The following is a 12,703-nucleotide window of genomic DNA, read 5'->3' as shown; positions in this document are numbered from 1 at the left end:
GGCACCGGCCTCTTCCATGGTCTTTTACCAGAAATCTTTGTCATGCCAATGTCTTGCAGTGTTTCCCCCATGTTTTCCTCTAATGTTTTAATGCTTTCCACTCTTAGGTTTAGATCATTGCTCCATTGTGAGTTGATTTTTATGTAACAATGGAATCTTTGTCATGCTATATTTCTTCAAATAAAATCCACATTATTATGCTTGCTAATGTTTTATGTAAGCCCTCTATGTAGCTATTTATAAGTGAGTATTTAATAGTTTTTTTTCAGATTTTTCTTCTTCATTAAGGGTTGAATAATTTAGGATTATAAGATATACCTTTTTAAAAAGTCAATTTTTATATTTTACCTTGAATTCTATCTTAGCCAAAAGTGTTTGTGTTGTTTTCTTTGTGTTCTCATATTTAACTTGTCTTAGATCATCCTTTTCTTTTTAGCTTTTTTTTTTTTTTTTTTTTTTTTTTTTAGACAGGCAGAGTCAGACAGTTAGAGAGACAGAGAGAAAAGTCTTCCTTCCGTTGGTTCACCCCCCGATGGCTGCTACAGCCGGCGTGCTGCACCGATCTGAAGCCAGGAGCCAGGTGCTTCCTCCTGGTCTCCCATGTAGGTGCAGGGCCCAAGCACTTGGGCCATCCTCCACTGCCTTCCCGGGCCACAGCAGAGAGCTGGACTGGAAGAGGAGCAACCAGGACAGTATCCGGCACCCCGACTGGGACTAGAACCCGGAGTACCGGCACCACAGGTGGAGGATTAGCCTAGTGAGCTGTGTTGCCGGCCTCTTTTTAGCTTTTTAAAACACATTTATTTATTTGAAAGGCAGAAATACAGACAGAAAATTAGAGGCAGAGAGATCTTCCATCCACTGGTTCACTCCTCAAATGGTCACAACACGTGGCGCAGGGCCAGGCCAAATCTAGGAGCCTGGAACTCCATCCCGGTCTCCAACAAGGGAGGCAGGGGCCCAAGAATTTGGGCCATTCTCTGCTGCTTTCCCAGGCACAATAGCAAGGAGCTGAATCAAAAGCGGAACAGCTAGGACTAAAACTTTTGCTTGAATGGGATGCTAGTGTCACAGGTGACAGCTCAACCCACTGCACCGCAATGCCAGGCCCACCTTTAACATTTTTCTGGGTCATGTAATGTTGTATTTGTTAATAATCATTTAGAAATGGCCGGTGCCGTGGCTCACTTGGCTAATCCTCCGCCTGCAGCACCGGCACCCTGGGTTCTAGTCCCGGTCTGGGCACCAGTTCTGTCCTGGTTGCTCCTCTTCCAGTCCAGCTCTCTTCTGTGGCCCAGGAGTGCAGTGGAGGATGGCCCAGGTCCTTGGGCCCTGCACCCACATGGGAGACCAGGAGGAAGTACCTGGTTTCTGGCTTCGGATCGGTGCAGTGTGCGGGCCGTAGTGGCCACTTGGGGGTGAACCAACGGAAAAGGAAGACCTTTCTCTCTGTTTCTCTCTCTCTCTCACTGTCAGACTCTGCCTGTCAAAAAAAAAAAAAATCATTTAGAAAATATATTACAAATAAAGACACATGCGGGCCTACCTCTACAGTTGCTTAATTAGTCTTATCTATTTAGACCTTATAATGCTCAGAGATGCAAATAAGTAGCCAGAGTTAAGATAAATGTGTTCTTCCTATGCATATCAGCATTTTATCACTTATTTTTCTTTTTCAAATTTTATTAATGTAAAGAGAACAGATCTCATGTATTTCATAAGTACAGTTCTAAGAAGATAGCCATACTTCCTTCCCTTCCCTTTTCCTTCCCTCAATCCACCTCCTTCCTTCCTTCCTTTTTTCTTTTATTTTTGCAAGGACATAATTTTAATCCAATCTATAACCACAATCTTAATTCACAACATTAAAAAGCAGGAAGAACACAGTTCCACAAGAGCATAAATAAGGCCTAAAAATGACAAATCACAAGATGTCTGTTTTACTCTTATATAGTTACTATGCTATATTAACTGCCACATATCAGAGAAAACATATCAGTCTTTTCAGGACTGTCTTATTTCACTAAGCATAATGGTTCCCAGTCACATCATTTTATTGCACAAGACAGGATTTCATTCTTTTTTTATGACTGAGTGACTGAGTAGTATTCCATAGTATATGTGTGTGTGTGTGTGTGTGTGTGTGTGTGTGTGTGTGTAGGTAGATATAGATAGATATACATTCCAAATTTATTTTTCCAAATTGAGTTAACTCATTTACATTTAATGATATACATGTTCAGTCTTAGTTCTGACAGAATGCTGTATTTTATTCCTTATGTTCCAAAAATGTATTTGTGCAAGCATAAATTATTTATGTGGCCCCACTCAAAATAAGGGGAAGCCAAAAGTGCAGATTGTATGTCAAAGAGAAAAAAGATGTTGAAGAATACATAGCTACTCTCTCACACAGGATTTATTGTGTCACGTGATTTCTCCAGTACCTGCTGAGGTGTGATTTTAGCAAAGGGTTTTTCCACATACAATATATTTTTGTGATTTTCTGTCTGTAATTTTGTGGACATTTGTTTAAGTTTTTCTTGTGGTAAAAGTTTTTCTACTTCATTACATTCGCAGGGTTTTTCATCTGCATGGGTTGTGCAACAGAGATGAATTATGGTAGAAAGTTCTGAGTCCCTCAATGTGTGCTGAAGACTGACTGCTGGCAAAAAGATTTTTACATTCATTTTATAGATAGGGATTTTGGGTTTTTGTGTTGTTCCATCATGTGTATTTTGTTGTCTATTGAGGTCCAACTTCTGGTTAGAGGTTTTTTTCACATTCATTATGTTCAAAAGGTTTTCTCTGTGAATTCTCTGACGCTTAATCAGGGTTGACCTCTGAAGAAAGGCTTTTCCACATTCGTAACATTTTAAGGTTTCTTCCATGCGTGACTTCTCTGATGTGTTAATGAGGTATGACTTCTAGCAAAACACCTTACACTCATTACATTCATAAGGTTTCTCCCTTGTGTGAATTGTCCAATTTCTAATGAGATCTGACTTCTGATAAGTGTTTATTCCACATTCAGTGCGTACCTGGGGCTTTTCCCCTTTGTGGATTGTGTACTGGTTGGTATGGCAGGATTCAGCCAGGCTGGTCTGGAAAAGAGTCAGCCTCCAGCTCTCATACCCATTCCTGCTGTTCCAGACAGAGACTTGTGTTTCTTCTTCTGCACTCAAGGTGGAGACACTTAATTTGTAAAACTGCGCCCTGCCAGCCTTTTCTGGAGTCAACGGCCATGGTGATCTCTCTCCTCCTGATTGACAGCTCACACACATTTATTAAGTCTCCTACCTGTATTGTACTCCTTCCTCTTTTCCTTGATATTCTTGCATTATTTCTGTTGGTTGGGTGAAATTTCCTTATTCAAAATAAGGAAATTATATTTACATTTTAGAATAATATTTGGTAATGCACAAAAGCAATTGCCATTTACTAGTACAGTGTCCAAAATGGTGCATGTTTCCGAATGGGGCAGTGTCTTTAATTGGTTGATTTCCCTCAGTTGCTTCACTTGTTGGCTATTTACTAAATGTTTCAGTGAATGTAAAGCCTGAAATTATTTTGGAGGCTATTTTAAAATGTATTTATTGAATGTTTACCTTAATGTTAAAGTATAAGATTTGTTCAAAATTGTATTAGTTGTCATTTAATGTAATATCAGTAGACACATTTGTTTCTAGGCAATTGTTATCCCTTGAAGTAAGTGCATTTTTACATTTTATGATTGGAAACTTGTGTTTCTAAATAAAGATTGAATGTATCCTCAAAAAATTCAAATGCAATTACCTTTTTATCTATTTTTAGAATGGAATACCAGCTCTGATAAATCTCTTGACATTAAACATAGAAAATGTGCTAGTAAATGTAATGAATTGTATCCGGGTATTGTGTATAAAAAATGAAATCAACCAAAGAGCAGTGAGAGACCACAATGGGATCCAACATCTTATCAGATTTCTGAGTTCTGATTCAGGTGAGCCTCTGTCTCGGTATTATTTCAAAGTAAGCAGATATATGCAGTGAAGCAAATAAAGGTTGGGGCTTATCCTATCTGAACAGACATCCTGGATTTGTCTTCAAATGGTCTAGACATATGTAACATAACTTAAATGTCTGGAACACTTAAATTTTTTAAAGATTTATTTATTTATTTGAAAGGCAGAGTTACAGAGAGGCAGAGGCAGAGGCAGAAAAAGAGAAAGAAAAGTCTTCCATCTGCTGGTTCACTCCCCAGATGGCCACAATGGCCAGAGCTACATCAGTCTGAACCGAGGAGCCAGGAGCATCTTCTGAGTTTCCCATGAAGGTGAAGGGGCCCAAGGACTTGGACCAAGGTCTTCTACTGCTTTCCCAGGCCATAGCAGAGAGCTGGATTGGAAGTGGAGCAGCCAGGACATGAACCGGTGCCCACATGGGATGCTGGCAATGAGGCAGTAGCTTTACCCACTACACCACAGCACCAGCCCCTGGAACACTTAAAATTAAACTGCTGAATTTATAATAGGAATTGACTCTCAAAAGCAAAAAGTTGTTTGAAAAATATTTAATGAGACATGTTTATAAATGGAAATATTGGCATGAATAATGAAGGGAATGCAAATCTGCCCAGGGTAGATGTCTTCTTGTATGAACAGTGTTCAGATCTGTCATTTGTAGCTATTATTGCAACTTACAGCAAGGACTTCAGATTTGCTGTTACATATTTGATATCAAGATTCAAGGACATCAGGCCAATTCTTAGTTTCCGAAGTATGTCTCAGTACCAAGAACATTGAAAACCACAAGGCAGTTCTTGCAGCTATTTGCAAATGGTCTGTTTGATTTTGTAAGAATAATCTCATTCCAGGGAGTGTACCTGACAGTGTGAACTTCTAATCTTTGTTTTCCTCAAATCTGGAGAGAGAAAAACTTGAGTAAAAGTCTGTCACTTTCTCTTCCTGCTCAGTTTATCATCTGTCTGTGCCAACTCACTAGGAATAAAAAGAACTTCAAATTTAAAAAAGTGTCATCTTCTGAGAACTTCTATTATGTGGTAAAATTATTTGAAAGCCTCTTGCTCCATAAAAAATTCCTTAAGCTCTCTGCTCTAAGTCCTTTCTCACTATCTTTTACTTCATTATTTAAGAATAGCAGTTAGCTAATTCTCCGCCTGCGGTGCTGGCACCCCAGGTTCTAGTCCTGGTTGGGGCACTGGTTTTGTCCTGGTTGCTCCTCTTCCAGTCCAGCTCTCTGCTGTGGCCCGGGAGTGCAGTGGAGGATGGCCCAAGTGCTTGGGCCTTTACCCGCATGGAAGAAGCACCTGGCTCCTGGCTTCAGATTGTCTAGCGCGCCAGCCATGGCGGCCATTTTGGGGGTGAACCAACAGAAGGAAGACCTTTCTCTCTGTGTCTGTCTCTGTCTCTCACTGTCTAACTCTGCCTGTCCAAAAAAAAAAAAAAAAAAAATTCTGATTGTGGAAGGGTAAAAGGCCGTTATTAGTTTTGAAATTAAATTTACCATGATGTTCTGGCTTATTCCAGTAATTCCTGAGACTCTATTAAAGGTAAAAATATATATAAATATACCCTGGAAGGAAATACCTAATTCCAATTTCTCTTGGAATTGTTTAAAATAGTGAAAAGAGTGTATATTTCCAAACTGTGAGTGGAGAAGGAAATTTAATACACACATTAATGGAATATTTAGAAGACACTGATGTTCATAAAAACAAGGGACAAGGTTTTATTGTTCAATAAAAAATGCAGGATATTGTTTCCATAGTACAACTGTATAGTTATCTAAATCTGTCTTCATAAGATAAGAATGCTATTGAACCACTAGTTATATTATGTTTAGGTGGTGAATCGAGACCCTTACTTGTTTTTTTCCATATTTTCTATAAATTTAATTTTATAATATGGGTAACTAATATGCTGTATTTGCTATTAAAACTTTTAAAAGATTATCTAAACTGTCCTTAAATTCATTTAAGATGTGTTGAAAGCCGTATCTTCTGCTACAATTGCTGAGGTTGGGCGTGACAATAAGGAAATTCAGAATGCTATCATCATGGAAGGCGCCATCAATCCTCTGGTAGCTCTTTTTAAAGGCACACAACTTAGTGTCCAAGTGAAAGGTGCAGAGGCCGTGGAATCATTGGCAAGTTTCAACCCTCTCATACAGAAAGCATTTCTGGAAAGAAAATTAACGAAATATCTTCTGAAACTCCTAAAGGTAGGAATTACGTGTTCACTGGTCATTTTGCTTAGACGGTTATTCCACTGTGAATTTTGTCAGTAAATATGTGGAAAACTAAAACAAAGTCTTGAATAAATATTTTGTAAAACATCCATCCCTAAAATATTCAGTAAACATTCACTGAATGAATGGATTTTGTTCTTTTTCAATAGGCCTTTCAAATAGATGTCAAAGAACAAGGAGCAATGACCCTTTGGGCCTTGGCTGGGCAGTCACTGAAACAGCAAAAGCACATGGCCGAGCAGATTGGGTACAACTTTATAATCAGTATGCTTCTGTCTTCATCAGCTAAAATGCAGTATGTGGGTAAGTTGTTTCCTGTACACTAATCTGTACAAGGGAGAACAAGGCACTAATGGATCATATATGCATCTCTTGCTTTTCTCTACCAGGAGGTGAAGCAGTAATAGCTCTAAGTAAGGACAGCAGGCTGCATCAAAATCAAATATGTGAAGGCAATGGAATTGCACCATTGGTTCGCTTACTAAAAATTAGTAGATTAACTGAAGGCACACTTCTCAGTGTCATCAGAGCAGTGGGATCCATGTGTATTGGTTTGTATACTTATTCTCAGTTTCTTAAATATCTATGAGAAAGAGGACACAAGTAGAGAAGTAGAGTTAATCTCTTTCTCTGTATCTCCACTTTTGGAACTCCTTGCCATATTTAATCTATAAAGGGTTATCATAGTTTTTGAAAAAACTGTCTCCAAGACCTTGCTGAATAAAAGCTATGTATGTGTCAATATAGCATTGCTATTAGTAATTTCCCACTCATATTATTTTACAATATTTTGTCAGCCAAAAATATCAAGCTACAGTTGCCATTTATTGGTGGAAAAACACCATTACCTCATTGGCGTGTGCACTTTTACAGGTGTAGCCCACACAAGCAATCCTGTTAGTCAGCAGTTTATTGTGGAGGAAGATGCCCTTCCAGTACTTATCCAGCTGCTAAGAAATCACCCTTCTCCTAACATTAAGGTACATAGAAAGGTTTACATTTTTTTTGATACAGTAGCATTAAAAGAAATAATCCCTTTTTAAAAATTTGTAAACATTAGTGTATGTGCTGCTAAAGTGAGCACAAATTTGTAAACATTAAAAGAAAAAGGAAGGGGGGGGAACATGGGAGGGAGGGAGGGTAGAGTAGAAAGTATCATTGTGCTGCTAAATCCACATGTATGAAATACATGAAATGTGTTCAGCTTATATCAATAAAATTATATATAAAAAAGACTTTGTATCATTATGCAAGCTCACAGGCATAAAAAAATAAGCTTTTAAACAAAGCCTTTAAGAGTTTTAAACAAAAAAAAAAGCTTGCTACAAGCCACAAGATAGTTGTGGGCTTTATTAAAGTATCATTTCTCTAAATATAACAAAGTCTCTGCAAGGAAGTTTTATTCTCAGATATTTGATAACTTATTTACAGACCCCCCCCCCCATTTCTTCAAACCTTGATTGTTAAGTGTGAGTGGGGTTTTGGGGATGTGTCACTTAAGTGACAATATTTCTTAAAGATAAGTGAATCCTGCCAGTACTGCACCATCAAAGCAGCCCTCCCTTCCTCCACGCAGCACGTGTGGGCTGGCAGCACTGCTCTTCTCAAGAGTGGACATTGTAGAGGATTTCTGTGAGTGGTTGCGGAGTACTTCACTCATCCATTTACTTCTAGTAACTGAGATGAATGAAATCAAATTCACATCCATTCAAATCATTTTACCAAGGCCTTACACATTGAGGAAATCTGTAGTTGGCTAGGTATGAAACTGTAAGAAAAGAAATGCATTTTCTTCTCAAAATTTGGTATAGGCTGTGTTGGAAATGGGGAGATCAAAATAACACGGAAGAAAAATAAGAAGTAAACAGCGTTATTCCTTTTAATATGTGTGTGTGTTATCAGAACAGATGTGAAAGAAACTATTTTATTATAGGAGTTGCTTAGAGATACAAAAGGAAGATGCATATGCTAGCAATCTTTGAGCTTAAATTATGAATAAAAACTACACTGACTTTTGAATTACAAGTGAATTTGATAAGACTATAGAAAACGTCACATAAAATAGGCTTTTAAATGTATTTGATAGTTTGAAAGGCACAGTTACAGAGAAAAAGAGACAGAGAGATCTCCCATCTGCTGGTTCATTCCCCAAAAGGCTGCAATGGCCAGGGCAGGGCCAGGCTGAAGACAGGAGACTGGAATTCTATCCCAATCTCCCACGTGGGTGGCTGGGGCCCAAGTCTTGGACCATTTTCCGCTGCTTCCCCAGGCACCTTAGCAGGGATCTGGATCGGAAGTGGAGCAGCCAGGACTGAAATGGGTGTTCATATAGGATACCAGTGTCCCAGTAACAGCTTAATCCATACCACAATGCCAGCCCACTATTTTATATTTAAAAATGATTATTTTTACTTACTTTTATTTGAAAGAGGAAGAGTGACATCTTCCAGCTTTATTTCAGTATATATTTCATGTTTTGAAACATTACAAAAGACCCATAGGGGCTGGTGTTGAAGTGTAGTCGGTTAAACCGCCACCTACACAGGCATCCCATATGGGTGCCGGTTCAAGTCCCAGCTGTTCCTCTTCTGATCCAGCTCTCTGCTGATATGCCTAGGAAAGCAGCAGAACAGGCCCTAAGTGCTTGGGCCCCTGCACTCATGTAGGAGACCTGGAAGAAGTTCCTATTTCCTGGCTTGGTATCTATCCAGCTCTGGCTTTTGCGGCTATTTGGGGGAGTGAACCAGCAGGTGGAAGATCTCTCTGTCTGTCTCTGCTTCTCTGTAACTTTGCCTGTAAACAAATAAATAATCTTTTTAAAAAATCAGAATATAAATATGTTTTAATAAATTTCCCCAAAATAAGATTCTTTAAAAATGCAACTTTTTGCAATAATTTCATAGTCATGCTTTTCAAATTTCTAACGGTTTTCCTAGAAATGCACAGGGTAATTTAAGAACGTCAGGAGCCTCTTCCAGGTTTCTCATGTGGGTGGAGGGGCCCAAGTACATTGGCCATCCTCTGCTGCTTTCCCAGGTGCATTAGCAGAGAGCAGAATGGAAGTGGAGCAGCCAGAACATGAACCAGCGCCCACAGTGGGATGCCTGTGTTGTAGGTGGCAGCTTAACCTGCTACACCAAGCACCAGCCTCACAGGGTAGCACTTTAAAATTTACCTATTAAGTTCCAATAATATAAAAAAAAAATCCTCCTAGTGGGCTGAAGAATATGCACTAAATGACTCCAGGACTAGAATTAGAAAGAGTTAAAAACTGTGCTAAATTGCATGTTAGCTATTGATCATTGGCTTGCAAGTTTTAATGAAATGCCTACTAACTGAAGCAAAGCTTTGTGGAGTCGCACAAAAGAATGATTAACATGCAATTTAGCACAGTTTTAACCCTCCCCAGAAAATTTGAAAAACATTTAGATATGGAAAGGATCTAACTATGCAATTTAGGTAATTCCTCCTGACATGTCCCGTTGGCCCAGCTTCCTCTCTCCACCCCTCACGGCCTCACGTGGAGCTCCGTGGATGTCTCAGTACAGAGAAGGAAGAGTGTTTTCCCAGCTGTTGAAATTAAAGGGGCATTCTTCTGGAAATTGTTAGTGCCACTCTTGAAGTACTAGTTGGAGAATTAGAATAAATAAATTTTAGACTATTTTTCTACAATGTATCCTATATAAATGTTTGTATGATGAAATATGTCATTTGGTAAAGCGTGAGTGAAACATAACTTCTGAACACTACATATTTAGGTGGAAGTGGCATTTTCCTTGGCATGCATTGTCCTAAGGAATGAGGTACTACAGAATGAATTGCTTGACAATGAAGGATTTAAGTATTCTGATGTCCTTCATCTTCTTCACTCAACAGATAAGGTAATACCTTTACAAAATATTATAGCTCATTGAAGAAAAATTCTTTGGATCACATTCTCAAATTACCAAGTCTTCTTCTTGGCAGTAATTCAAAATGTATTATTAAAGAAAGAAATTTACAAGATCTCTTTGTAGCCATTTGATTGTGATGATATAATAATTCAGCTCTGCATTTCTCATAGTCACATTTCATCTTTGAAATGCTGCAATTTTGCCAGCGCTGCGGCTCACTAGGCTAATCCTCCGCCTTGCGGTGCCAGCACACTGGGTTCTAGTCCCGGTCGGGGCGCCGGATTCTGTCCCGGTTGACCCTCTTCCAGGCCAGCTCTCTGCTGTGGCCCGGGAGTGCAGTGGAGGATGGCCCAAGTGCTTGGGCCCTGCACCCCATGGGAGACCAGGATAAGTACCTGGCTCCTGCCATTGGATCAACGCGGTGTGCCAGCCACAGCGCGCCGGCCGCAGTGCGCCGGCCACGGCGACCATTGGAGGGTGAACCAACGGCAAAAGGAAGACCTTGCTCTCTGTCTCTCTCTCTCACTGTCCATTCTGCCTGTCAAAAAAAAAAAAAAAAAAAAAAAAAAAGCTGCAATTTTAATGTTTGGTGATTAGCTTAAAGACAAACCTCTTCTGTCTTGGGTCAAACCTTTGACCTAATTTCATGACTTTTCTACCCTGAGTCATCAGTTCTTACCTAATACTATTTTTTTTTCCTGTCTACACTGCTCCTTTTTAAAATTTATTTATTTTACTTCAAAGTCAGGGTTACATAGAGGGGGAGAGGCAGAGAGAGAGAGAGAGAGAGTCTTCCATTCACTGGTTCACTCCCCAATTGGCCGCAATGGCCAGAGCTGCGCCAATCCGAAGCCAGGAGCCAGGAGCTTCCTCTGGGTCTCCCACGCGGGTGCAGGAGCCCAAGGACCTGGGCCATCCTCCACTGCTTTCCCAGCCCGAAGCAGAGAGCTGGATTGGAAGTAGAGCAGCCGGGTCTCAAACCGGCGCCCATATGGGATGCCGGCACTGCAGGCGACGGCTTTACCAGCTACGCCACAGCACCAGCCCCACCTAATACATTTTTTTTTTTTTAATTTATATATTATTTAAAAGTCAGAGTATGAGAGGGAGAGACAGAGGAAAAGAGAAAGGTCTTTCAACCACTGGTTCACCCTCCATATGGCCACAACAACTAGGACTGAGCCAGGCTGAAATCAGGAACCAGGAGCTTCTTCTGGGTCTTTGGCATGGGTTCAGGGGCCCAAGCACTTGGCCTGTCCTTTGCTGCTTTCTCAGGTGCATTAGCAGAGAACTGGATTAGAAGTGGAGCAGCCGGGGCTCGAACCAGTACCCGTATAGATGCCAGTGCTACAGAAGGCAGCTTAACCTGCTGCACCACAGTGCTGGCCCATACCCAATACTGTTAAGTGGTGCTTCTGAAAATATCTGTGATGAACAAATAGCTTTTTCTCAGAAATCTGTTAAGGAATTTTTTAAAAAAATTTAACAAATGTTTAAATAAACTTAGACTTTCCAAAAATTTACAAAAATAGTACTGAGTATTCTGGTATATTTTTCATCTAGCTTCCCAGTTGTCAACCAGAACATTAACATTGATACAGTACCATTACACATTTTGCAATTTTGTGTAACTTTTGCCAGTGTTCTCATGGATGTCCATTTTCTGTTCCAGAACCCCATCCAGGATCCCACACTACATGTAGTTGTCATGGTTCTTTAGTCTCCAGTTTGTGAATCTCAGGTCTTCCTTGTCTTATATGATTTCATAGATTCCATAGTTTATACTTTTTAATGAGCCCTGACCAGTTGTTTTAGAGATTGTCCTTCAGTTTGACTTTATCTGTTGATATTTTCTCCATAATTAAGTTGAGGGTTTTTTTTGGCAAGAATATTACAGTAGTGATGTGGTCTTCTTCATATCCCTTTCTCGTGGCATCATATTAAGGGTGTATAATATTGTTATGTATGTCTTACACTGGCAGTGTGAACTTAGATTATTTGGTTACACTGCTTCCTGCTATGCATCTCCACCGTAAAGTCACTATTTTTTCTTTTGTAATTAACAAGTGTCTTAAGGTGAGACAACTTGAAGTTATGTAAATATTCTGTTTTGCATTAGACTTTCACCAGTTTTAGCATCCAGTGATGCCGAAATTAAGTGGTATTTGGCCTAATGTGATTTTTGATAAATCCTCCTTTTCCTTGTACACTGATTAACTGATATTCAGTTTTTAAGGAAGGGCTGTCCCTTTTAATGCTTTTCTTCTCAATTTCTAATCCCTGTTGTCAACAATTTTGTGGGCTGTCACGAGTCCATGGGTGGCACTTTGAATCCCACTGCTCCAGAGAAATGAGCGTTGTTGTTATCTACAGTGCATTTAGCACTCAGGGGAGAAAACTGTCAGCTGCATCTCTCTCAGGTCTGTGAGCTTTCAGAGGGATGAAGAAGGACTGGCGAGGAGGGGGAAAGTTGTGATATTTAAAAAATATATAAAGCTTTACTGGATGGAAAGAGAAGCGCTGCTATAAAACGCCTGGGTGACGATCAGCTGAGGACACTGAGC

The 12,703-nt window shown here is 39.8% G+C and overlaps 2 protein-coding genes across 6 annotated transcripts in view; one reads left to right on the top strand and one right to left on the bottom strand.

Annotated features, from left to right (window-relative positions):
- Positions 1–12,703, bottom strand: part of OSGEPL1 (O-sialoglycoprotein endopeptidase like 1) — a 50,912-nt gene that overhangs the window by 12,273 nt on the left and 25,936 nt on the right. The window lies entirely within an intron of this gene.
- Positions 1–12,703, top strand: part of ANKAR (ankyrin and armadillo repeat containing) — a 65,136-nt gene that overhangs the window by 42,216 nt on the left and 10,217 nt on the right. For all 5 annotated transcript variants that reach the window (XM_051849351.2, XM_051849349.2, XM_051849347.2 and 2 more), the window contains 6 exons: positions 3,811–3,979; positions 5,978–6,219; positions 6,396–6,549; positions 6,636–6,797; positions 7,120–7,226; positions 10,005–10,127. In XM_051849351.2, coding sequence (XP_051705311.2) covers positions 3,811–3,979; positions 5,978–6,219; positions 6,396–6,549; positions 6,636–6,797; positions 7,120–7,226; positions 10,005–10,127 — 957 coding nt within the window. The remainder of the gene's footprint in view (positions 1–3,810; positions 3,980–5,977; positions 6,220–6,395; positions 6,550–6,635; positions 6,798–7,119; positions 7,227–10,004; positions 10,128–12,703) is intronic.

This window comes from Oryctolagus cuniculus, chromosome 3 (genome assembly GCF_964237555.1).
Source record: "Oryctolagus cuniculus chromosome 3, mOryCun1.1, whole genome shotgun sequence".
Taxonomy (NCBI): Eukaryota; Metazoa; Chordata; class Mammalia; order Lagomorpha; family Leporidae; genus Oryctolagus; species Oryctolagus cuniculus.
This window is presented reverse-complemented; position numbering and strand designations above follow the sequence as displayed.